Here is a 27,203-nt window from a genome sequence, read left to right as displayed (position 1 = left end):
TAAACTCTCTTGCTGCGACAAAAAAAGGGAGAGAGAGAGAATAAAGGGGGGAGGGAAAGAAAAGAAAGTATTGGTGGTGGTGGTGTGTGTGTGTGTGTGTGTGTGTGTGTGGAGGGGGTCCTCAATGCAAGCTTGATTTTGAATGCCAACAGCAGAAAAATTGCACAATTTATTACAATCCCCTCTTCAAGAGGAGCATGCAAAGACGCACGCGCACAGAAATAAAGAAACAGAGGAGGTGTGGTTGGGGGGTATTTGCACACACGCGCACAGAAATGAATTGTACACGCACACACATGGAAAGACACACAAACACACAGAAAGAGAAGAACTTCATGCGTAAAAACTTGAAAAATTACGTACAAACTGGAAAAAAACAATCTTAGAGTCTGCTATCCCTCTCTGTGTGTTATTGCACTTACACGCACCGCACGTGCATGCGCAAACACACAGGAATTAATTGTACACACGCGTGGAAAGACACACAAACACAGATAGAAGAACTTCATGCGTAAAAACTGAAAAATTACGCACAAACTGAAAAAAAAAATCAGTTTTTTTTGTTTTACGGCACGTACACGCACGGCACACGCACGCGCGAACACACACGCACACAAACACACACGCACACACTCTTTGTAAGCACGCGTGGAAAGTCACACAAACATGGGTAGAGAAGAACTTCGTGCGTAAAAACAAAATTACGCACAAACTGGAAAAAAAATCAGTTTTTGTTTTACTGCAAGTACACGCACCGCACATGCACGCGCAAACACACACACTCACACAAACTCACGCATTCAATGTACACAAGCGTGTAAAAGTCACACAAACACGGATAGAAGAAGAACCTCATGCATAAAAACTGCAAAAATGACACAAACTGGAAAACAATGTGTTTTACTGCATATACGCGCACTGCACGCGCACGCGCAAACACACAGAGAGGCTAATATATATAATATACAGCTCGTCTTGGTTTTGTTCTGCGCTGACAGACGTGTTTTATCATCCTGCACTTCTTCAAAGCGACAATAATGGAGAGAGCACACAGTACTGTAACCGTATCTGGTGTATCTAATCCAACACAAAGCCTCCTCTCCTCGGGGCTCCTCCGTTCCGCCTGCTCGAGGCTGTGTTGGACTGATGATCTGCTCCAATCAAAGTGGAAAATTCAGCCTCTGATGCACAATGGTGCCTCAAATGAGCGTCTGTAACGCGAACAATAAAAGTAGACTGAGCGACTGATTTACATGCAGAAGCTCTGAGATATAAACTCCAGCATGAGGAGCGTTATGTTCTGCTGGATGTTCATCATGGAGAGAGCTGTCTTTCAGCACCACACAGCCAATAACACATATTACACTTCTTATTCTGAATTATCAATATGTTTTCTTCATTTTAAAGCTCTATTACTCTGGAGAAGTGGAAGGTTTTTAAAGTAAAACAAAACAAAACATTATTTATTCTTCAAAACACAAACTAAGGAAACACTTTCCCATTATTTTCCTCACCAGACTCTTATTTAAAAACACCCCCTAATGTATGACTCTGATTGTTCTGATGTCACCTGTTGAAGTGAAACTTTGAAAGGCAACTCGAAGTGCGTCAGTTGAGTGAAACACACAAATAGGAAAGTCCTCACACTCATCTTCACTTCACAAAAAGTCCATATGAGACATGACTTATCAGGACAGATTGATATATTAAAATAAGATAAGATGAACCTTTATTAATCCCCGGAGGGAAATTCAGGTGTCAAAGCAGCAACAACAGCAAACAGAGTGAAACACAGGAAAGGTAAAGGTATACAAAAATGATAAAAACAATAATAGATATAAAAGATACAGAGTGAATGGGTGAACAAAGTGTGTACAGTCCATCAATAAATACATGTAGTATGTGCAATAAATAAATGTAATATGTGCATATGTGCAGTCTATAAAGTGGTATATAGGATGTGTATATTGGGGCTGATACTTGGTCAAAGTTACTATTAGTGATAATATCCCTAAATGGCCAAATTATAGAGTTTTTCATTATATTTTATCTCCAAAATAATGACAAAAACTAGGAAATACAGCTAATAAAAGTTGCAAAAAAACAAATGATTTGTATTCACTTATTAAACATGAACACAAACAGGTTGATTGTTTTGGAACAAAACACTAAATGTGCTATATAGTTTCTACTCTGTCGTGAAACATCTTGTCCTCTGTGTTAAAAACTTTCCTCTCCACTACACGCAGCGCACCTTCTGACACCAGTGATGGATAGAAAGAAAAAAACTCACCACTGACTTGTTTGTTTAGTGCTTCAAGTGGCACGCGTCCGGCGCGCGCAACGCACCGGCACCGGAGCACGAGCCCAAGGTGAACCCACGCGACCAGGAGGGCGTGGCCAGTCCAGCATCCAGCAGTGTTGAAAAGCAGTGGCGTCTGTCCTCGAGCACTCAGAGCAGCTTTGAGGAGCGCGCGAGGCAGCAGCTGCAGCGCACTGAAACCAAGTGCACGTGAACGGCACGAGCCTAGAGACTTGGTGATTCTTTATACTTTTTTTTTTGTATTTTTTTTTTTTTAACTGAGTATGGACTTCTTCTTCTTTGTTTTTTGCTTTGATTTTTAATGTTGAGGTTGTTTTCTCTCATCTACTTAAAAGTTGGTTTATAGATAATTACAAAACAGTGGATTGCATATATGAAAACAGCCTTGAAATAAAAAAAAGTATTAAAAAAAAGAGAATGGACTTCACAGCCACGATGGAGATTAACATGAGCCAGCAGCAGCTGATGCCTCCAGCTTGTTTCTTCTCCACTGCTGCTCAGAGCATCCAGCTGAGTCCGAGCGGCAGCAGTCAGAGCGGCAGCAGCGGCAAGTCCGTGTCCAAGCAGCCGAACAAACACCGCTCCACTTCGCCGGAGCTGCTGCGCTGCAAACGTCGCCTGAACTTCGCCGGTTTCGGCTACAGTCTGCCACCGCAGCAGCCGCACGCGGTGGCGCGGCGGAACGAGAGGGAGCGCAACCGGGTGAAGCTGGTGAACAACGGCTTCGCCAACCTGCGCGAACACGTCCCCAACGGAGCCGCCAACAAGAAGATGAGCAAAGTGGAGACGCTGCGCTCCGCGGTGGAGTACATCCGCGCTCTGCAGCAGCTGCTGGACGAACACGACGCGGTGAGCGCGGCGTTCCAGAGCGGCGTGCTGTCGCCCAGCATGTCGCAGGGATACTCTGCTGAGATGAACTCCATGGCCGGTTCACCGGTGTCTTCATACTCATCAGAGGAGGGCTCCTACGACCCGCTCAGTCCAGAGGAGCAGGAGCTGCTGGACTTCACCAACTGGTTCTGAAGCATCCATATATAAGGTGAGAATAGACTTTATCATATATATGTATATTTAAGAACTTTAAACATGCACTATCTGCCTCTAAACATGCACTATCTGCTTCTATCTGCCTTTAAACATGCACTATCTACCTTTTAACATGCACTATCTACCTTTAAACATGCACTATTTGCCTTTAAACATGCACTATCTGCCTCTATCTGCCTTTAAACATGCACTATCTGCCTTTAAACATGCACTATCTGCCTTTAAACATGCACTATCTGTGCAATAAATCAATGTAATATGTGCATATGTGCAGTCTATAAAGTGGTATATAGGATGTATAGTGTAAAGTAAGTGTAAAGTGTGCCAGTGGTTAGAGTCCAAGATGGTTGCAGATAGTGCATGTTTAAAGGCAGATAGAAGCAGATAGTGCATGTTTAAAGGCAGATAGTGCATGTTTAAAGGCAGATAGAAGCAGATAGTGCATGTTTAAAGGCAGATAGTGCATGTTTAAAGGCAGATAGAAGCAGATAGTGCATGTTTAAAGGTAGATAGTGCATGTTTAAAGGCAGATAGTGCATGTTTAAAGGCAGGTAGTGTATGTTTAAAGTTCTTAAAGTCCTCATAGTTCTCATATGGGGGTCAGCCTTGGTTGTGGAGCCGGATGGCTACCAGTATGAAGGACTGACCCAGGCGCTTTGTGTTGTGCCGAGGGGGGATGAGTCTGTGGCTGAAGGAGCTCCTCATCTCGACTAGCTCATCATGGATGGGGTGGGAGGGGTTATACTGTTATATAGATGAACATCCATGATACTGAACTGTGGCTTAACCTCTTTTCTTCCTCTTCTCACAGAAATATGGATCCACTTTACTGTTGAAGTGCGCTTGGGATGGTCCCAGAGGAGGCTGGCTGTCCTCAAGAACAATACGCACTGGATACGCGTTCTGGTCCTGCGTCCAAGTCCTCCAAGACTGACAGAAAGACAGACACGGCCTTAAAACGTGCCCAAAAACTTGTGGGGGAAATCAGGCCGGAGATCAGCGCCAAAGGATTAAAGGAAGACGGGTCTCCTGACAGCGTGGGAATCCAAGCTTCTGAGCATTTTGCCCATGATAAACAAAAAACACCCTAAAGTGAATTCACGCTCTTCAGCAGCACATTAAAAACATTATTTAATACTATGCTAAACCCAATCACAGAACACCAACCCTTTGGTAAAAACCTCTCAGACGGTTCCATTCAGAAAAATGCTTCCAAGTCTATAAAATTCTATATCAAACGCTTTTTTAAAAAACATATATTAAGATATTTTTGTATGTAAGAGATTTATAGATGTTTTTGTACACATCCTTTTGTATATATTTTGTCTATATATTGCGAAGTTGCTTCTATACCTCCTGCCTATGTAGACGTGTAGTCTATTGCTCTTCTGTTCATGAGGTTCCCAGAAGGAGTTTGACACTCCAACGTTTTATTCTAGCACCGATGTGTCTTATTTAATAGCATGTTATTGCATTATGTCATGAAGTTCACGATGATCAAAACTTATGCAGCTATTGTCCAAACGGAGCGCGATGGCCACGCATTGTCTCTTTATACTGCCAGCTCTATATTGTCTTCACATAAACAGAAAAAAAAGAAGTCTTATAACCATATTTTCTACACTCTAGTACAAGAATAAAAATGATTTGCTACTGAATTATTTTCTATGTGTTGTTTTTTGGTGTATTTAAAGGGACTTTTGGTTACAACTTTCAACATGTTGTTAGTAGTTCATTGGAGGGGGGAGCAAGAGAGAGTGATGGAGCTATGATTATACAGGGACAAACAAAGGAAAAACAACTTTTACGCACAGTTACGCACAATATATTTTCTTTCCAGACTGTTTAAATTCACAACATAGTGGCTCCTTTAAGCCTTTAGTCACATGTCCCTCAGCAAAAACCCTCAAAGTCGAAGTCTGCCCTATCTGTTTTGTCAAATTTGATAGTATGAACAGAATTGATCCATCCAAGTAAATCTGAAGTGCGTAAAAGTTAAGCCATTTCTGTTTATTTCAAAGCATGAACAGCATGATGATATGTTTATTGTCCTAAGAAATGGATCTTAAAGTGACCAAACACCAGCAAAAAAGTAGATCATTTTCAGAAAACTAATTTAATATTTCTGTTGAGTTAAAACGTCTTGTCCTCATATTTTGGATGCCACGAAGAGAGACGCAACTTTTCATCGAAATAAAAAAATACAAACTAGATTTAAGTGGATTCAACATCTATAATGTTCGTGCACACAAACGGACTGGAACTTAAGATAAAACACCAAAGTTGTAGCCTTCTGATGAACATTTTTCATCTAAACTTCCTAAATCAAGTGAAACTTTGAGAAAACAAAAAACCTTTCTTTGTGAGCGTCTTTTAAACGAGCAAAAGGAGGGAATTTCTGTGGGATGATGGTGATCTCACACTTTGGCGACGACCAATAGATTTTGGAGGTTGCGCTTGTGTTTCTGCAAAACCAAGTTTGACAGGTAGGGCGCGTGGCTGCAGCCGGGCGCGTGTCTGCTCTAATGAGTGAATGGGGTTTGTGTGGTGGTCGAGTGGAGACACAGAGCTGAACTGGCTGATGGCGTGTGCCTCCTGACAGCAGCACAATAATCACCACCTGGAAGGAGGGAAACAGCCCAGTGTGTGTGTGTGTGTGTGTGTGTGTGTGTGTGTATCTGAAGAGACTCTGGCTGCTTTTCTTTCTAAACTTATTTGATAATAAACTCAAAGAGAGAAATCAAATCAGAATATTCTCTGATTTTTACAAAAGAATGAAATATTTAACCACAAAGAGAAACTAACTGCAGAACCGCGTGGTGTGTTCAGGGTCATTGTGTGTAAGATGACGCATCAGTTGTTCTCAAAGGAGGGTTCATGGACCACCAGGGGGCCTTGAGAGGGGAGGAGGAGGTCCCATGAAAAATGAACAGGGCTGCAATAATAAAACTAGTAGTAATAGAAGTAGTAAACACTTGCAAAATTGTAATAATTACTATTTAATTTAGACTTTTACTTTCATCATTATTGTCTCCTCAGTTAAATGATATAGCAATAAAAATCATTCCAGGGATGAAATGTTTTTCTGTTAGAGGCATGTATGTTGACAGAAGTTTGTTATCTTAAAGTATGACTGGTTACCAAAAAGGCTCATCAATCAAAATCTGCTATAATTCAAACGGTTATCAAAATCTTTGGGAGTGAAAGTGAAAAAAATATATATATTAAAGGTACAATCTGCTCATCCGCCCTCCAGAAAACACAGGATTTGAACCGGCTATCATTCCCAATTTGACTGACAGGCCTTTTCAGACAACAGCTACATGTTATTTTTTCCAATACAATGTTTTGTTTCCATCAGGATTATGCGTAAAGGCAGAAGTAAATTGGGCCTACAGTATATTTTCAATTATGACAAACTAACAACCACAAACAAATGTGAATTTTGTTGAATATTTTGGGCAAATAAGCTTGTTAATTGATTTCCAATAATAAATATATACATACATTTGCATATGTACATATATATTTATTATTGTAAATCAATTAACAACACAAAACAATGACAAATATTGTCCAGAAACCCTCACAGGTACTGCATTTAGCATGAACAATATGCTCAAATCATAACATGGCAAACTGCAGTCCAACAGGCAACAACAGCTGTCAGTGTGTCAGTGTGCTGACTTGACTATGACTTGCCCCAAACTGCATGTGATTATCATAAAGTGGGCATGTCTGTAAAGGGGAGACTCGTGGGTACCCATAGAACCCATTTTCATTCACATATCTTGACGTCAGAGGTCAAGGGATCCCTTTGAAAAAGGCCATGACAGTTTTTCCTCACCAAAATTTTGCGTACATTTGTAGAGTTATTTAACCTCTTTCGTGAACAGTATCTTTGTACCAGTATCTTCACTCTAGCTTTAACACTGAGCCCGCTACAATCTAAAAATCGCAAGTTGCTTTAATGCATTAACGGAATTAGTGGCGTTAAAACAAATTTGCACGTTAACTTTGACAGCCCTACCCCAAACTAAACTATTTGGATAACATTCAAGACTTAAGAGACAAGAGTAATAAAACCATCGGGCGAGTTGTTCTTTCTTCACCTGTTAGTGACAGATTGTACCTAAAGGTCACACTAAAATAAGGAGGGCATTGTAGCTGATGGAAGAAAAGGTCGTGGAGGATGCTGAAGACAAACACTGACAATCATTTTTATTTGACATCAAAGTTCAAAGTTTCTTATAAACAGCAGAATTTTAGTATTTTTAAAAGCAGTTTGTAGAATCACAGTTTTGTTAGTCGGAGGTTTTTCTTTTGGTCATGAAGACATATGCGGCGTACAGGACGTCCCTGATCTAAACAGTCCTGGTTCGCTGCCTGTCAGACTCCATTATGTTTTCCATGGTGGCGGTCTGTCAAGCGTGTAGAACCGCAGGAGAGCACGGCCATATCTAATTGGCAAAGCCGAGGCGAAACAATGGCTCAAACTATTTTAGTTGAATATCTCATTGAATATCAGTCATCAGTGTTGATTAAGTTGGATAGAAGAGGACGGCAGTCTGAGCCGCTCAAATACTGTTTTTTACTCGAGGAACAATACGCAGTTGTTGCATTTACATTAGTCCCGCCCCCGAAGCAGCGCCACCTGGCGGGTTTATAGAAAGAGTTTTAATGTAATGCAGCAGATAAAATAGCTCCGTGGTGCATTTAAAGCTTCTGTACAGTGAAACATGATCTCCATCCACTGCTGCAGAACATTTCAGGACCATAGACAGCACTTCACAGCTCTATGAAATGTCAAATATATAACAGAAATGATACAAGCCCATTTAATATATACGGCCTTTTCTTGTAGGGTTTTCTATATTAGCACATTAATGATCAAAACATAAAGGAAGAAGTCATAAGTGATTGTGAAATGAAGCTGTAAAAGCTCATTATAAGTCTCTAGCCAGAGCACAAAATGTCAACTATGTTCACTTCACACTGTAGTTCAAACAGACAAACAAATAAGTTGGCAACATTTTAATTTTTCCTTTTATCTGGATATAAAACTCATCTTCGTGCATGAAATAATTCTTAGTTAAGACCAATTTTGAATACTTGGTGGTAGAAAAAAGTTAATTGATGGCTCGCTAAAACAGCGATTGTCCAATCATAGCTTGGCAACGGTTACTAGGCACATCAGGATTAACACAAGAGCAGAAGTACACGTGAAGTGTTGTCTGCTCTAAGGTAAACAGCTAACGTTAGCAAGCCCGGCTAACTAACTTGCTACTACCGATTGCAATTTTCTTGGCAGATGATTTTTTAAAAGTCTGACCTCCCGATTCACATTTTCTTTCTTTCGATGAACTATAATAGACAGCATACACAGATAATTTTGTAACTTTTCTTTCATGGAAAATTGAAATTCAATTGAATGTTCATAATAAAACAGATAGTTCTTCCAAATGCTTTTAGGGTATTTCCTCCACGGCTTATTTTGGGCTTGAAGTTGTGACAAATTGCAGATTTATGTCTTCTTCACTCACGCTGAAGAACTTCTACATCGATAACATGTTGTGTGTGACGTTATTGTCTGTGCTGCTGTGTGCCGACGTAAAACCATCATGTTGTACATGTATGTAAATTTGACAGACAAAAAAATTAAAAATTGGATATATGAGACTGATCTGCCGGCGGCCGTTTTTCAATTCTTAGATGACATCTCTGTGATTCTTTTCACCAAGTCGGAGACATCGTTGGTGTCAGAAAATCCCAATATCTGCGACTCGACTGATGGGAATGATTTCCCACTCTGCTGCTCGTAATTACGGTTTAAACACTATGACATGAATGCAGCATTGATCATGACAATCCCATTGAATTGAACTGTGTGCGAAATTTCACCATTTTAAATGCTGACGTGACCGGGCCTTAATCATGCGAGATTAAAGGGATAGTTTGGGTGTTTTGAAGTAGGGTTGTATGAGGTATTTATCCATAGTCAGTGTACTACCTACAGTAGATGACGGTCGACACTGACTATGGAGAAGTACCTAATACAACTCCACTTCAAAGCACCCAAACTATCCCTTTAATAACTTTCCTTGTAGGGTGAATTCACTCCCTTTAATCTAAACTTGTTTCTTATGCGTCACCTTTTCACAACAGACTACAGTACTGATAATTGTAGTGGCAGTGATGCTGATACCTGAGCCACACGGGGCAGACGGTGCAGCGACCGAGGTCAGAGGTTGTTGGAGTCATCCAGAGGGTTGGAGATCACCGACTTGTGGATGATCATGAAGAGGGGCAGGTAGGCCAGGAAGTCTAGCAGGTCCAGGGGGGGAATGCGCTGCAGCTCCAGCCTGACGGCCGCCTCCTGCTCCAGGTAGATCCCCCCGGCCTTCAGCTCCAGAAGCAGCTGCTCTGCGCTGATGAAGCCCTGCTGAGCTCCAACATCTCCTCGCTGCTCCTCCAGGAGGAACAGGAACAGTTGCTAAACAATACAGAAAATTCAACTTAACACGGACTTCCTTAACTGTGACATTAACAGAATGAAGATGATTAATTACAAGGCAAAAGTGAGCATGGCTCACATACTCACTCACTGCTTGACCCCTACTAAAGTAGGGCCAAAGGTTTTGCCCTTTTGGAACTAATGGAATTAGTCTATTGAGCACAACATAGCTTGTTATTAGCTCACCTTCCTCAGGATGAAGTCAGTAGAAGACATGAGTTCAAGTTCTACTCCGGAAACAAAATTGATATCGAAAACAAATCACAGTTTTTGGTCAAGATTTAAGAAAGTGTGACACGCGAACGGACAGAAGGACGGACGGATGGACCATTGGTTGGTACCAATGGATTCCTTAGGTTTAGTTTCAAATGATAACAGTATCTTCACTCTAGCTTTAAAACTGAGCTTGCTATAACGTAAAAATTGCAAGTTACGTTAATGCGTTAAAGAAATTAGTGGCGTTAAAACAAATTTGCATTGACGCGTTATTATCGCGTTAACTCTAACAGCCCTAATAACAATATTTGATATAAATAGGATTAAAAACACGGCGTTGGACTTACTGTAAGCACAGTGTGTGGGTGTGTTATTGTGTGTGATTCTGAGGGTAGCCTCAGATTACCTCAACCTGTTTCTAGTCTTGTTTGAGTGCACCTGTTTTTGCACAGTTAATGCAGTCAAGGTGATAATTGTTGGGGGAGGGGGAATAATCCTTCTGGCTGTCGGCCCATTCTCATGTTCCTGCGGCCTTTCAGTTGCTCACTACTTCTTCCTTGTATGAATGAGGGCCGGGCCGACTTGTGAGCGGCCAGCTGGTAGGCCAGTCCCGGTCCATCTGAGATGAGCCGTGTGTCTCAGGCTGATTACAGGGCTGGGCGGAGTGGACGGCATGTTCACTGCTGGGCACTTTAATGAGATTAGGGCTTTGCTAATCTATGAAAAGGGAAAAGCACCCCTCTCTTTCTCTCTCTGGCTTGCTTCCCTCATTTCTATGCATGAGGGCTGAGTGTCTTTCATAAAAAAAAAAAAAGAAGCTAGCTTTACAAAGCATGCTTTGGAATTGCTCTTCAAAGTGTTTACCAGTATTTATTTCATTATAATTATACCCGCGGAGCGATGAAAGAGAGGCGGAGACCGTGTTTGTGGCGTGAATGTGACTCATGTGAGAGTTAATCTGATGCTGCGTGGAGGGAATCGAGTGCACCTTGTGAAAACTAATTCAAGAGTATAAACATGTGATGGGAGTTCTTTGCCGCACACTTTAAAGCCTTTACACACTTTGTGCAACTAATTCACACGTCAACATATGTTTTAAAACTGTTTTTTTGTCATGAATACTTTCACACAGAACGTGAAAATTACGTGGCGGAAAAGCGACGTTATTTTTTTTGGAATGAGGCCGATTTTTCCGAGCATTCGTACCGTGAATAAAGCAGTGGTGGAATGTAACTAAGTACATTTACTCAAGCACAATTTTGAGGTACTTGTACTGCAACTGTTTACCAGGGGCAAATTCACTCAGAGCATTTTGCCTAAAGGAAACTAATAGCTTACAGTAGTTTAGGCTATACAACATTTACCTCAGACAGACTGCTGCTCTGGGTCAATAGGATCCCGGCATTCGCCTCTAATCTATTCAAACCTTTTATTGAAAAAGTGTTGCAACTGTCACAAATTCGCATCGATGCCGGTGTGAATAGTTCTGATTTTCGTGTTGTTTATTCGGCACACCACTGGTATGTGTAAAGCACTTTAGCCGGCAGAAGTTGAGGATATTACCTTCGCTTTGAAGAGCCTCACTTCTAAAGAGCGGAAGTCCATGTCGCTGATTAGTGATCGCATAAACTCACTGGAAGAAAAGAGACAAATTATCACATTAATTGGTGAAAGTTTCTTCTGCAAAGGATTTCAAAGAAGTACTAAACTGATTTGGATTTTCATACAAGACAGAGATTAAATCAAGAATGGGCAGCAGAGGTTGAGAGATCCTGGTTCTTAGTCTCGTGTGTGGGTCAAGCTGGATCCTACACTTCCCGTAATGCAACTCAATCTTTCGTTACACCCTTCCTGCCTGGTGAATGCCCACGTCCTCAGTTTGTAATGCAGGTTTTCTTTTATAAATTTAAAGATAACCCTGAGGGGTTACTTTTCAGACTTTGGAAAGCTCCAGCAGAGCCACACAGGACATTTTAAAGAGTCAAATCAGTGCAGTGCACCTTTAACAAGCCTTCGTTTGTTGTGAATCACAATAACAAAAATGATGTCATTCATCTTCAATCAATGTAAAATCTGTCCAAAAACAGTTTGAGTGTTGGTAAATACTTTGGTTGGCACTGCAGACAAATTCAGGACAATCTGTTTGTGGCGGCGGCGGTGGCGGGTGATTTTTGGCGGTTCCGTCCCGTGCGATGTTGTGTTTGCAGAGATGTGATGGTAAAGTGTTCTGAGCCCATTGTGGTTGCTCACAGTGGCCTGGCTGCCAAACAATACGTGGGCACACGTGGACATCCCGCCACAGTAACGGATAAAACTGCCCTGGTTTTGGGGACAGTGGGTGTCGGGGGATGAGTGGGGTGAGCGGGGGTTCGTGTGGAGGTTGAGGGAGGGGAAGAAGCGACCGGGGCACACTCTGCCGCAATGTGACCGCTCGCAGACCAACTAAATCTAGGTCCGCTCGGATAATTAGAGGGAGACACGGCCGATTGTGTCGGGACAGACCTCTCCTGTCCAGCGTGTGGCACAGCGACGGTCGTCCCCTCTCTAACGAGCGCCCTGTGTTAATGAGCCCCTCCTCGCCGCGCGCTCAATGGCCTGCTAGAGCGAAGAATGCCCAAGCACTGGGCCAACGAGTGCAATGCACGCCTGAGTGCTCCCTGTGCTGTGATTGGCCCTTGTCCTCCAACCACGGCGCAGGCTGGGGCTTGATGGGGATGAGGCCAGACAGGCCAGCTAATGATCATTAATTGCACTTGGTTTGCAGTAAAAGAGTCCAAATGCTGGTGCGCCAAGGACACTGGCGTGATAATGGCGAGCGTAAACGAGGGGCTAGGGGACTGGTGATGGACTGCGGGGAAGATAATAGCAGCCTAACCCATTTTCTTTTGTCGGCCCTCCTCTGGCACCCCGCTGTGGCCAACACAGAAGACTTCTCGCTTACGTAATGCCCAACATTTTGGCGGTCTCCTCATTGGGGAGCCGGTATACAGTCCGGCGGGGGGCGAAGGGATGCAAACATACTCTGACCTAGTTTCATTTGACAGAATTGAGAGTTGTTTTGGGATATTTTTGAGCGGGCTGCAGTGAGAGGGAACTCTCTGGAGGAGGAGGAGGGCGAGGTTTTGCTGTCTCATGGTTTCACAAACATCCTTTGCTTCCTGACTCATTTAGTCCAGTGCATTTCCCGTAGCGAGGACACTTACAGTAACTCTCAACCCATGCAACACAAGGCATGACAGTGACAATAACAATGACCGAGACGGATGCCGTTTGGGAATCCTGCATGGCAATGTGCTTCTTGGCAGATCATGTGACATTGCCCTGAGGGAATGTGGCGCTGTGTGAGGTGGACACAATGCTACTCAGGGACAGATGGGCTGAGTCAAGGGCCAAAACAGCACGGCACAGAGGGTGAGAGGTAGGCAACAAGAGAGCCGGAGAGATTAGAGACGTGAGAGGGACGGACAGTTAAAGTTGAAAAGAAAAGGGGCGAGTAACAGGAGGGGGGGACGGGTGCAATTAGTGCGAGGTAAAATTGGAGAATCTATATAAAAATGCGGGAAACACACCTCCTCAGATTTCAAAGCTTTGCATGATCAGAAAGGCTGATTGTGTAACTACTGTTGCAGCTCATTTCTGAAATAGGATTAGAGACAACAGGATTAACTGAAACAGGTAAGAGGATCAATTTAGTTCAGTTGGGATGAGACGACAGAAGGATGCTTTTGTTTTCTCCTTGTTTAGGAGGCGGCATTATGAGCGCTGATCTTCTCTCTTCTTATTATTCAAATTGCAAAAAGGAGTTTTGTGAGAGGAGGTTTAATATGGTCATTCATTATCATTACTATAATTGCCTCCATAGAGAGGAGACACCCTGGTCTGTGTGTGCCAGTGGTTGCAGGCAGTCTACAGGCCTCCTCTAATGCACGACACAAAGGGCTGGCCGTAAATCAGAGGACCCGTGACCCTGACCCCGTCCTCGCTGAGAGGGAGCTCTCACTCTTTGGGAGCAGGCCTTGACCCTCGGAGACCTCCAGAGGAGGCTTGGCTCCACACACTCCTGTCTGTAGGAAGCTACACACCCGCGGGGCAGGAAGAAAGCGATGTGTGTGGGAATCTGCGGCATATGGGGCATAATGTAGGGACACAAGGACGCTGGAGACGAGTTCAAATCAAGAATGATGCTTTCTGTCTGCACAGGGTCCAATGTAGGGCGGCAATTAACTGTTATTATCGATAATAATTTCCCACGGCCCACGCTAACGCCCTCAAAAACAAATATATTCAATATAAATCAGAGCAAATCCCCACATTTGAGAAGCTGAAACCAGATAATATTTAGCATTTTTGCTCAATAAATAACTTGATATGTCTTTCTACTCATTGATGAATCATTTCAGTATTGATACATGTGCCGTTATCACATCCTACGTCATAACTTTGACTTCTAAAGTCGTATAAAATGTCTGAAGACACAAGGAGAAGAGGATCAAAGGGAGCCCCACACACGACGACTAAATCGCTGGAACAAATTTGCGTACACACTCTTATTCTTATTTATGGCAGGTCAGGGACTCGTCTAACAGCTTCATTGAGGAGTTCAGAGTGTGTCTGCTGGAGGTCACTTACTCCATGGTGGCGACTTTTTGTGCCAGGCTCGCAATCACAGCAAAGAGCCTCAGGTCCACCAGCCCATCTGTCACTCTGAAGTCCACCAGCTCCAGGATCTGAAACGAAAAACCAAGATATAAAACCAGAACTTTGGTTCAGAGACTGATATATCTCGACAAGTGTTTGATGGATTGCCATGAAACTTTGTCCAAACATTCATGACTGGTGGACACAGCAGTTTCACGCGGTATCGCTACGGCGATCAGTTGAGAATCCCGCCTACACTGACGGGGTTCTATCCACAGTGGAAACACGACTAGAGAAAAGGACCTGGTACCAAAAGCGAGTCGAGTTGAGGTAAACCATCCAATGGATATGAGGCATAAGAGTTCATCAGTCTCATAGAGTTTCCCCTGACGACAAAGATCTTCAGGTCACTGAGTTCAGTAGGCTTGGCTCAACATGGCGACAAAACGTAATGCCATTTCAGTTTATTAAAACAAAAAATACTTTTATGAAGATTGTTTGGGTTGGAGGCTCTGATTGGGCCGTTTTGTGTCAGTCAAATGTGTGTGTGTGTGTGTATATGTGAATGGTTGTGTATTTGCAGTACCCGGTAGACGTAGATCTCTTCTTCGTCAGACAGCAGCTCTGCAGGGACGATGTTTTTAAGAGCGAGTAGAGCCTGAAGACAGGAGATGTAGCCGTCACCATCACCGTCCTCCTGAAAAGAAAGACCCTCATCATCATCGTCATCGTCAGCAGCAGCATCGTCATCATCTAGATCAGTGGTTCATCTGAAGGACTTTTAAATTTTTGAGAGGCAAAGGTATCCAGTATAGAGACAATTCAGAAAAATGATTACAATCTTGAGCAAGTTCTTTCTGGACTGTAGAAACAGAAGTCTGAAAAAATAAAATGAATAATTCATGAGATGCAGTTGAAAGCACCAGAAAATGTAAGTGGAAATATGTTTTTCTTTTTTCTTTTATTATGCCATTAAATTGTCATGTGACCCTTCTTGGATATATCTTGATATATGTTGACAACCACTGAACTAGACGAAACAATTAGTCAGTTAATTGACAAAAAAACTATCATTTTTTTTAAAGCAAAAATTCACCAGTTTCAGCTTCTTAAATGAAAATATTTGCTAGTTTTCTATCATAGTAAATTGAATATCTTTGAACAAAATAAGTAATTTAAATATGCCAACTTGAGTTCTGGGAAACTTTTACGATTCTGAAGTTGTAGACCAAACGAATAATCTATTAATTGAGAAAATAATTGTTAGTTGAAGCCGTGTCATCATCTTGTTCTTAACAGGGAGTGAAGGAGAATATCCAGAATATAAAGGGTGTAAATGTCTTTTCACTTACTGCTTCAAAAGCTCTTCTGTACTCCGCCAGCTTCTCCTGACTGAAGATGCAATACTTTGCCAAAAAGTCGACTGCAAAGAGAAGAAGACAAAGACAAACTTTTTAGAGCTGGTGGAATTCACATTTGAGTGTTACATTTTATAGCATGCATAACAGTGATTTCCATCTTGAGTAACAGAATTAGGCTCCAGTGTGTGTGCAGAGTGGATTAGAGCAATATTTCTCTCCTCTGGTCGCACCAGGGTCACGGAGGGTGGACAATACAGGGCGAGTGGTTCACAGGGCGTCCAGTTGGCTGTGATGGAGGGGAGGGAGGGGGGGCAGAGTGGCACTTGGCTGCTGAGTCTTTATTACATAAAGACAGAATGTGAGATGAATAGATGCTGGAGACGCAGCGGCCAAGAGCTTCAAATAAACCACAATATTCAGCTTTATCATGGAAAAACGTATTTACTGTGAGCGAATGATGAAAGCATGAATGAACACAAATAGTAAGAAACTGGAAATACTAGATCGGCCAAATTGATAATAAGCAAGGAAAGAGACTAATTATGACATATATACTAAAAAAAAATAATTTGTATGTGTCTTTAATGTTCATAATCAAATACTTCGCTCTAAAGACCCTGTTTTTTTATATAAACAGCACCTATTTCATTAACTCAAATGCAATGATGAAAGTCTCCAATATAAAAAACGATGATTACATGGGGGGGAGGGGGGGAACAAACTGAGGCTAACCACACCCATGAATATTTCAGTAGGCAAATTTGGGATGGAGAGTGACTTAGAAAAAAAAGGGGGTTAGAAAATGGGGCTTTTAAGCTGCTGCCACTTCAATTTAGGAGATGAGAATGAGTCGACTGAATAATGAATCTATTCATTGGTTTGGAGAAGAAAGAGAAGCAACAGAGTTGATATCAGTCTGGACTTAAACCCCTGGACCTCTGGGGTTTCTCCACAGTAGCAGGGGGGCTGTTTGAATCCGCCATTTATCAGCTTAGGCCTAATCGAAACCAGGCCTTCCCTTGCCTCGGCCTTTCACATGCAAAATCTTACATTCGCATGTAGTCAACTTGACTTGTTAAAGCTTGATTGATCAAAAAAAAAAGCAGCGTACCGCCGGCTTCACGCATCTGTTTGCAAATATCTGAGATGAGAAGGAGCTGCAGGACCAGGAGGATCTGGAGCTGCTCAGCCTGCATGGTGACCACATTTAAAGTCCTCTGTCTTCAAAAGACACCAGCACACATTCACCCAGTGGTCGGATCAGTGCACTGGTCAATCTGCTGAAGGGAGACGGCAGCTTATGAGAGAGAGTGAATGGATCCACCAATGAGGCCGGATGAGGTTCACTGACCATCTGGAGGAGAGATAGCTGTGATGGTTCATTATTATACTCTCTATTGACCGTCCACAACCATTCAGGTGTGTGAAGGTTATAGATGTATTATTATCTTATGAGTCCATCTTTTTTCCACAGGTGGAAGAACTCACATACCACATATTTAAATTCACTTTTAAGATATTTGTACTTTACTTGTTTCCATTTTGTAAACTTACTTACTTACTGTAAAAAGAATTGCACACATTGTTTTTTCCAGAAATGATGATGGAAGTAGCTAAGGAGTGAGCCATCTCGCTTCCTTCTCAATAAATAAACATAAAGATTAAACCATGACAATTAACTTTAGTCTTTGTTGTTATTTGATGACCACTAATAAATAAAACAGTTTGCAGAGGGGCGAGTAAAAATTGACTTTGGGCAAGTAGATTTCTGATCCAAGTGGAAAACGTTGAACCCTGCATTAGTTTATTCAACTTTTTACTAACTTTACTGCTGTTCTTACTAGTTTCTTTGCAGATTGAGATTTTACTTATTATACACTCAATGTCCACTTTATTAGGTACAGCGGTACAGTTTAATGCAATCCAATACAACTGTTCTGCTATAAAGTCTACTTTTATGATGCCTATAATGTTTAGTTTTTGTTGACACTGTAATAGGTGTGAGTATTGAGGTCATAGTTAGTGGTGGTGTTGTACTGGACTGCATCACATTGAGGGGGGTTTCTAGTATTATACTTCCCCCCTCATGTATGTAAATGCTTGTTGTATATAATGTATATGCCGTTTCTAATTGTGTTCACCTGCCTGGGGACTGGGGTGAATATTCACTTTTTGCTATATCTCTGTATGATGCACTCTCAGATTTCAAGTATTTAAGTTTATGTTTATCATAGGAAACAGCATAATTAGAGCCTTACTGATAAACAGGTCGTCATTAGCTTACTGCAGATATATCGGTAGCGGCGTAAATGCCAATAAATGGCAATAAATTCAAGTACAGAAATGCAGAAAGATATGTTTTTCAAACAGTGTCACCATGCTGTAGTTTGTCTACCAGAGAGAGTACAGACAATTTGATTTTTCAACTGTAAAATATCCTGCCTAGTACATTAATCGGTAGCAACAAAAATCAGCGATTGTACTGGAAAACAATCACCAAAAAGAGGTGATTGTTTTGAGGAAAAGATATTATATATACTGTATTACATCATAAAACTAACATACGTTTCATACTATTGACTATAATATACACTGTGTTGTGTCTAAAGTGCAGAGTAAACAGGGAAGGAAGTGGAGTTTAAGAAAGTTCAACGTCAACATCAGGCCTGACCACAGCCTCGCCTGTTCTTGTCTCACTACCACACACACACACACACACACACACACACACACACACACACACACACACACACACACACACACACACACACACACACACACACACACACACACACACACACACACACACACACACACACACACACACACACACACAGAGTGCAGTGCGGTGGTGGAGGAGGAGGTCGGGTCGGGGGATCCCAGGCTGAGGGGAGCACTCCGTCAGGGAATCAGCCGGACAAAAGGTGCAGTGGAGTGAGAGATTGAGGGAGGAAGCGAGGGCGGGTGGAGGAGCAGGACAAAGCCGAGGCAGTAAAGCCTCCTGCCTGATAGCCTTATCTGATTCCACTCCAGCGCTTGATGGCTTTTTTTTCACCCTGCCTTTAAAGAGCACAGGTTGTGCCTTTGGTGTGAAGCCTAGCAGAAAATGTTAATCAAGAGAGGGACTGTGTGGAGAGAGGCGAGAGAAAGGGGAGAGTCACTCTGCTGAGGCCGTAATCTGTAATGAGACCGAGGCGATTCAGTTGCAATTGAGAGAGGAAGAATGGGGCCGTGATGATGATGAGCAGGGAGGTTCACTCTTTCACCGGCGTTTGTTTTTCTGTTTTGTTCCTTTTCTCTCGCAAGAGTCACTGCTCGTGCAGCGGTCCGCGGGCTGCAAACAGCCGCGGGTCACAACTCATTTAACGCACACTTGGACGTCATTTTCAATGTCTGCAGCTGACAGATGAAAAACACTGCTGACTGCTCGGCTGACAAATATTGGTACTCATCTGTGTATGATTGATATTTCCTTTGGTGACCTCCATGCTGTTTGTTGGTACTGCCTGAAACGTGTCTGGTATTAAAAGTTGGCATAAAATGTCCTGTTAGATTCACAGTCTTGTTTAGTAATTTCTTTGATCCGACAGTTCCTTTTTTAAATCATAATTCTGCCATTTCAGACGTGAGTTTTATACAACACTTAATATTTGGGAAGTTTGGCTTCTTTTGTTAAATTTCTATAGTGACATTAGTTAAAGTTAGTGTTCGCCGGGGGAAAAGTGTTAAAAAAAAACAGCGAAAAGTAACATTATAGTTGTGATCAGTGCTAATTTTAGCAAACTATAGGCCTGCTAGCCTCCACTTTATGAGTGGAAGCTAGTCAGTCTAGCTTCCACTCAACAACACACAAAAACTCACACAAAAATGGTCTGCCAGAGTCCGACATCAGAACTGCGCCCATAGCAACGGTCTGCTATACATAAGAAATAACAGACCGCAAAACGCCGTGATTGACCAATCAGAATCGAGTATTTAACACAGTCGTGTAATAAACAGAACTAAGATGAGATTTCGCAAAAAGTGTGGAAAATTTAAATGTAATTCACCTGGGCAAAATTTTGATTCGGATGTTTGTGCTTTAACAACATTTCACATTTGCAAAGTTTGGCTTCTTTTGAAATGAATAGTTTTGTAGAAAAACAAGAAATCAGCAAAATATTTTCTTAACATCAGTACCAAAACTGGATTGCAATTAGTAACAACATTTTTTACACTCTACCCAGCTCTACTGACCAGTTTGGTGCTTCCATTCAAACTGAACAAATTTTAAGTAAACTTTTGAAATGTTGAAATATAAAGAAATGTGAATTAGCCACGTTTCCATCAACTGGTTTGGAGCGAATAAATTCGGCTATGAGGTTTGGTCAGAAGTTGCTGCTATAGACTACGCTTGACTGTAATCCACCAGTAAACAGAGTAGAAGAAGAAGTAGAGGTTGCGAACGGGGAATAAAACAAGTCGGATTGGCCATCTAACCATCCAGGAGAGAAAACTGGAGAGAGGTCTTCAGGAATTAGTTTCAATTGGGCAGTTTGAATAGTTCTTTCATGTCAGCTAGTGTTGGTTCATGCTGTCAGGAGACAAAGACAATATAATATATATATCTGAAAAGATGTCGTGTGAGTTAAATGTTCGCTACGTCAGAATTTAATCGGCAAAGGTGTTTCCATATCCCATTTAGCGCATCAACTCTTTTTCAACAAAGACAAAAAACACCTCAAGCGAGCGTAAAAACTATCGTAACTGAAGAAGTTTTATTAAATGTTGCCGTTTCCAAACAGTTTTTCTAACTTAAAAATGCTCATCAAAATATGTGAATGGAAACACAGGAGTGAACTTCCATAAGTAACTTGTCAAACAGTGTCAGGATGCAATTTATAACACCCACCCACCCACACACACACACACACACACCCACCCACACAGGGGTCTATTGTGTTTTTAACGAGTTCACTTGTTTGTTGCTCTCCTTCCCGCTTAATCCCAGACTTTTGTTTCTGCTCATCATCACACTGTATAAAGTGTCCCGTAATTCCTTTAACAAAGGTCACATTCAGCGGCGGAGCGGAGGTGACCCCCTTTTTAATAGCAGGAGAATGTCAGAGTGCAACATGCCCCACATATACAGCCCTAAAATATGCGATTAAGTCCACGAATATAGAGCAAATAGCATTCACACACTCACAGATAAAGAGGGTCTAAAGTGATCTGTAACTGCAGAAAATGGGTTTATGGGATGTTTTGGGTTTCAGTACGTAAACATGTGATGGTGCTGTAAATCTACTGCGACGAGACAAAAGGCATAAAATATGAAGCGTGGTGCTGCGAGATAAGGAGGTGAGAGGTCCTGAGCGCCAAAGCAGACCTGTAAACCAGGCCGAGCGTCTCGTTTCACAATAGTATAGAATGAGGCATTGTTGGACGTTTTGAACAGGCTCCACATCAAAGGTAAAGATCGACATCTTATCTGATAAAAAGTGTTGCAGGAAAAGCTCTGCAGACCAGCAGGAGGTGCAGTAGAAGTGACTGAGCAGGTTTTTCAGACGGATGAAGCAATCAGACGAGCCACATGTGCACGCGGAGAGCAGATTAAACGTGGTGGTTTGTAGCCTTTGTGTGGTAATGATCTCTATGCATCAATTCAGCAAGCAGTAAAGTTTATTTTCCGTCTATTCTTACAAGAGTTTGATGTTATGATATAGTAGAAATGTGTGTCATACAGATTTAACTGAGCCTATGAAGATTAAAGGATTAAGATTAAAGGATAAGTAAACTGAGTCCCTGTTTCTGACAGTAAAACTGCATATTAACTTCCCAGGAGTGATACTCACACATTTATAATGAATGTTGATATCTATAATGCCAATGACTACATTTACTACCACTATTATTGTGAATATGATACGGGTCATGTCAACATTGGATATTCTGAACTAGGATTTATTCCGAATGGAGCATTTTCAGGTTAAGACATGTGGGATATGATGATTTTATTCAGGTTTTAAGAGCATTCTTTAGACATGTATACATTCAGAAGATGCCTCTCAATTGGGGTTTTTATGGCAGTTTGGGACACTCGGCCTCTTTCCTGTTTACGTCCAGCTCTGTGCGTTGTACACAAACCAACTAGCCGACAGTTTGCAGAGATGCATGCCCAAAAGAAAAGCTCACATTTCTGGTCGGAAGGAGAAACACACCTACTTTTAAACATTATGAAAAACTTGGATATCAACAGGTTTTTGAATACGTGCAAATATCGCAACGCCGACCTTTTCAAGAAAGTGGTTGAAGGAATGAAAGAGGGACGCTGTGCTCACCACCGGTTACATTAATCGGAGTATGCACGGCTGCAAAGGAATATTCATTTTCATTAGCCAGATTTACTCTCAGATTGCTCTCTCTCTCTCTCTCCCTCCCCCCTACCCAACAACACGGTGTAGGAAGAAGAGCAAATATTGTTTATGTCAGTAAACGTGTGGTCTTCGTTTGACGAACAAAGTTAGCAGACAGTGAGCAGCAATGGACTTCACTTGAAAATATTCACAACTTGATTCTTTTGATTGTTTACCATGCTGGTTAGTGGTGCAACGGTGCAACAAGCCCACGGTTTGGTTTGTATTGCGGTTTTTGGGTCACAGTTTCGGTTCGGCTTGTTTTGCACATCATGGAGAAGAAAAACAAAACCATTTACAACGTGTTTGAACTCCAAAATATATGAATAGCTTGACTGATTGATTGATTGATTGATTGATTGGTAGTAATGAATGATATTTCTATATTATATGAAGCCATAACACTGATTTTATACATGAAATAATGCAGGGTACTTAATGGTCAAGTAGGCCTATATTCAGATAAGCGCCTCTTCTATGTCTCTGGCGCCTCATCAAATAATTAGCAGGCCTGTATTTAATAGTGGTGCAACAGCCCAACGAGCCCACGGTTTGGTTGGTACGTCATTGAACGTTTTTTTTTTTTTACGGTTCGGTTTTGCATCCCTAATGACGGTAAATCTGAATGAATTCCACTTTGGTGCTCAAGGTTTCTGTAAAATTAACTGAACGATTGAACTACCCAAATAAATGATGTGTAGCATGTCGATATTGGCAAAAGTTACCCAGCATCTAATTGAGATCTATATTTACGGTCACAGCCTCCTAAAAAATGTGTAAATTACTATAAAGACCCACCGTTTTACAAATACTGAGGCCTGGCACATCAGTAGTCAGAGCGCCTCACTGCTGTTGTATAAAATCGTCTTTTCAGAGCAGAATTTGGCAACGTGTGCTGGTGTCTCTTGAGTGGGTACTACAATGTAAAAGAGGGTGACAGTATTTGGCAGCATTCTCCTGCAGGCGCTTGTTGTTGCTCCGTGCACGCTCGACTCCTCCCCCTCACTTTCTCCATAAAGACTGAGGAGTGTGTGTTTGTGTGTGTGTTGAAACGGGTGGGGGGGTTGGAGCTCTGGTAGGAAAACAAACAAAGACACACGTAGCGGCCACACTCCTGTCTCTGGCTGCACGCCATCGGCCTCACCACAAACCACAACTTACTGCACAAACACTCACACACACGCCTACGTCCAATCAGCTCCTGCCGCAGATCCGCACCGATATGCCCCCGAGAGTTCAAATCATCTGTTGTACTGCAATACCAGATCTCCAGAGAGATAACCTCACAAAGCAAAATCATCTGCTATTATTGCCCTGCCGCTCCTCCACATTGTGCCATTAATAAGGCCATTGTGGAGGGCGCTCTCTGTTTGGACACCGTATAATAGACTCTTTGACAGATTTACTTTGCTCGCTCTCTCCCTCTACCCCGTCCCTTCTTCTCTCTCTTGTGAATACAGCGGGCATATTCCACACCGCTGCTCATCAATAGGCGAGCTGTTTGTTTGCCCAGTCATTCTGGACTGATGGTAAATACATAGAGGTATTCCAGACCAAAGGCTGAGTAAACAGAGGTTACATAAAGGCACTGTACCGAAACACGCACTAGAGACACACAAACACCTCGCACTAATGCCCGTAACCTCCCTTCATCTCGCTTTTAAGCGACTGGTCTTTCTTGTTCATTCAATCTATTTTTCTTTTTTGGCTCATTCCTTGTTTGAAAACAACAATTAGGGCTGATCTCCGCCCACAGGTGGAGGACAGTAATATAGGCTGCTGGTGGTGGTGGTGAGGGTGGGTGGGGTCAACGCGAGGCTGGCGTCAAGGCCGCCAGGTGTTCCAGATCAACATCGACATTCATCAGAGACCTCAGCCCACAGAGTCCCTCACAACGCTAACAGGCGCTAGATGCTGCAACACAAAGGAGACCACAGCTACTTGACATCAGTGTCGCCCCGCTGTCCACCACAGACACATATTACGGAGCCAGGAAGCAAAACTGGACTTTAAAGTCCAGAAAAAGCATTCATAAATTGGAAAATTACAATACCTAAATTAAATATTTGTTTCTTTAATGTTCTTTCTAGGGCTGTCAATTGATTAAAATATTTAATCGTGATTAATCGCAAATTAATTGCACGTTTTTAATCTGTTCAAAACGTACCTTAAAGGGAGATTTGTCAAGTATTTAATACTCTTATCAACATGGGAGTGCTGCTTTATGCAAATGTATGTATATATTTATTATTGGAAATCAATTAACAATACAAAACAATGACAAATATTGTCCAGAAACCCTCATAGGTACTGCATTTAGCATAAAAAACATGCTCAAATCATAACATGGCAAACTGCAGCCCAACAGGCAACAACAGCTGTCGGTGTGTCAGTGTGCTGACTTGACTATGACTTGCCCCAAACTGCATGTGATTATCATAAAGTGAGCATGTCTGTAAAGGGGAGACTCGTGGGTACCCATAGACCCCATTTTCATTCACATATCTGGAGGTCAGAGGTCAAGGGACCCCTTTGAAAATGACCATGACAGTTTTTCCTCACCAAAATTTAGCATAAGTTTGGAGCGTTATTTAGCCTCCTCCATGACAAGCTAGTATGACATGGTTGGTTAGATTTTTTTCCCAGAATGAAACTGTATGATTAAAAAAATCTATATCCTTTTTTTTTCAGGTCTCATGCTGTGTCTGATTTTTAATATGTAGCCATGACAACCGTGAACCACAATATCTAGAATTTACTACTATAGATACAGAGGGATGATAAGCAATAATATTGAATTATCACCCAGGCTTTGGGCTTTTATCCAACATCATCACCAAGCAGCCAGCAGCAGAAGAAAGTGCAGATGTCACATAAACCCCTGTAGCTACAATAAATTAAACATCCGCAATATGAAACAGTGGATTAGATGAGTTGGTCGAGAACAGAGTCGAAAAAAAACAGCACCAGCCTCTTCTGGGTTTGAATTTCTGACACTGGAAGACGTGCGGACAATGTGGTTTACTGTATAAGGATATACAGTTTAAGAAAATTAAAGAAATCTTATAGATTTGCCAATATGCAACTTAATCATATTATCTCTATCATAGCTTTTAAAATGTCAGTTTCATAGTTTTTACTCACAAAAAGTACCGACATGCCACTAGAGAAGTTTAAAGATTAAAAAAGATGTTTATTCTGTATTATGTGAACCAACTCATTGACGTAGTCCGCATTATAAATCTACATATGGAGCTGGTTTGACTCGTACTGAGAGAATAATTACATCTGCTCTTTGTGCTTATGTACATATTCTCTGTTCACTCCAAATACGAGCTGCATGGCAGCGACCGCTGACTGATGACAAGCTGGAGGGTCGCAGAGTTGAATGGATGGATGGTGGCAGAGTACAGGAAGTTATAGATGGGAGTGTGTGTGTGTCTGTGTGTGTGTGTGTGTGTGTGTGGTCTCTATTTTGGGAATCCGTTGGCAAGTGGTCAGCGTTGGACCGAAAAGAGACAATTATGACCAGTTAGACCCTTTCAGAGCCTAATGAGAGGCCACAGTTACAAGTGTCTGGACAAGAGGTAGTCAACACACTCACACACACTTTTGTGCACACACAAACCACAGGTGTGTGTATGTGCAAGGACACACACACACACACACACGCACACACACACGACAAACAAAAGGACCTTGGTGAATATTCAGGCGTAAAAAATGACAGACTGGATCAGGACCCACTTTGTAAACACACCACACCCTTAAACACGAGAGTGTCTTTCTCTAAACAATAACGCTGATGAAGAACTTTATTAGTGTCCTTTAAACCCAAATCTAACCTGAATGTAATCAATTATTAACCTGAAGAGGAAAATGTTTTTATTGATAAATATAAGAAAAGGCTGTGTGATAATAACATATCTTCATGGAATATAAATATGTGGTATTTGATTATTTCTGACAGACAGAAGTTGTACAAATTGAACAGTCAGAGGATCACTAAAGTTATTACCATTCATCTTGAGGGGAACGTGAATGTGTGCGGCGTGCAAATGACAAACATCACCCAAAAAAAACAACTGCCGATGACCTCAGCCAATCACCGATAGACGATATATTCGTCCAATCGTCCAACCCTACCATCAATCCAACAGTTGTTGGGATATTTCACTGAAAACCACACCTATAAACCTCATGGTGGCGCTAGAGGAAAGGTCATGTGATCACCAAAGTCATTAGGATTCATCCTCTGGGGATCACAGATATCTGTCCCAAATTTCAAGCCAATCCATCCAATAGATGTTGAGATATTTCAGTCTGAACCAAAGTGAAGGATCCACCAATAGATTGTCATCACCATAGAGCCACGGCTGCTAGCATCACATAAACTTCCTCCAACTCTTAACCAAAGCTGTATTCTGATAAACGCCCTTTAAAGAAGCAAAGACAACCAAAACATGACATCACTCATATATGTAAAACTCCACCTGTTTTTACATGAATACAATGACACACACACACAAACCAAAGTCCATCCTCCTGTAACACAATAAAAGCTCTCCATTAGTAATAACCTTGCAGCAGAATAGTGAGGCCAGCTGCAGGGTTCTTCATCCTGCTTGATTACCGTCTGAACAAACCTATCCAATCAGCCCCATTCATGGGTGCCAGCACTCACGGGAGAGCTCTGACCTGGTGACCTC

General features: G+C 41.9%; 2 protein-coding genes across 9 annotated transcripts in view; one reads left to right on the top strand and one right to left on the bottom strand.

The window, feature by feature from the left end:
- The first annotated feature begins 1,889 nt into the window (after nt 1–1,889).
- ascl1a (achaete-scute family bHLH transcription factor 1a) lies at nt 1,890–5,028 on the top strand. Its single transcript, XM_037759806.1, has 2 exons — nt 1,890–3,362; nt 4,182–5,028. Exon 1 carries the CDS (start codon nt 2,741–2,743, stop codon nt 3,344–3,346), a length of 606 nt encoding a protein of 201 aa, XP_037615734.1. The 5' UTR covers nt 1,890–2,740; the 3' UTR covers nt 3,347–3,362; nt 4,182–5,028.
- A 2,538-nt stretch (nt 5,029–7,566) lies between these two features.
- The window catches only part of LOC119482364, a 66,503-nt gene continuing 46,866 nt past the window's right edge, over nt 7,567–27,203 (bottom strand). For 7 of the 8 annotated variants that reach the window (XM_037759797.1, XM_037759798.1, XM_037759799.1 and 4 more), the window contains 5 exons: nt 16,091–16,161; nt 15,325–15,435; nt 14,730–14,827; nt 11,664–11,733; nt 7,567–9,863 (listed from right to left, as the gene is read on the bottom strand). In XM_037759797.1, coding sequence (XP_037615725.1) covers nt 9,612–9,863; nt 11,664–11,733; nt 14,730–14,827; nt 15,325–15,435; nt 16,091–16,161 — 602 coding nt within the window. In that variant the 3' untranslated portion in view covers nt 7,567–9,611. The remainder of the gene's footprint in view (nt 9,864–11,663; nt 11,734–14,729; nt 14,828–15,324; nt 15,436–16,090; nt 16,162–27,203) is intronic. The other variant, XM_037759796.1, reaches the window with a different exon arrangement.

This window comes from Sebastes umbrosus, chromosome 23 (assembly GCF_015220745.1).
Source record: "Sebastes umbrosus isolate fSebUmb1 chromosome 23, fSebUmb1.pri, whole genome shotgun sequence".
Lineage (NCBI taxonomy): Eukaryota > Metazoa > Chordata > Actinopteri > Perciformes > Sebastidae > Sebastes > Sebastes umbrosus.
The sequence above is the reverse complement of the archived record's forward strand: the minus strand, read 5'-3'. Positions and strand labels throughout refer to the sequence as shown.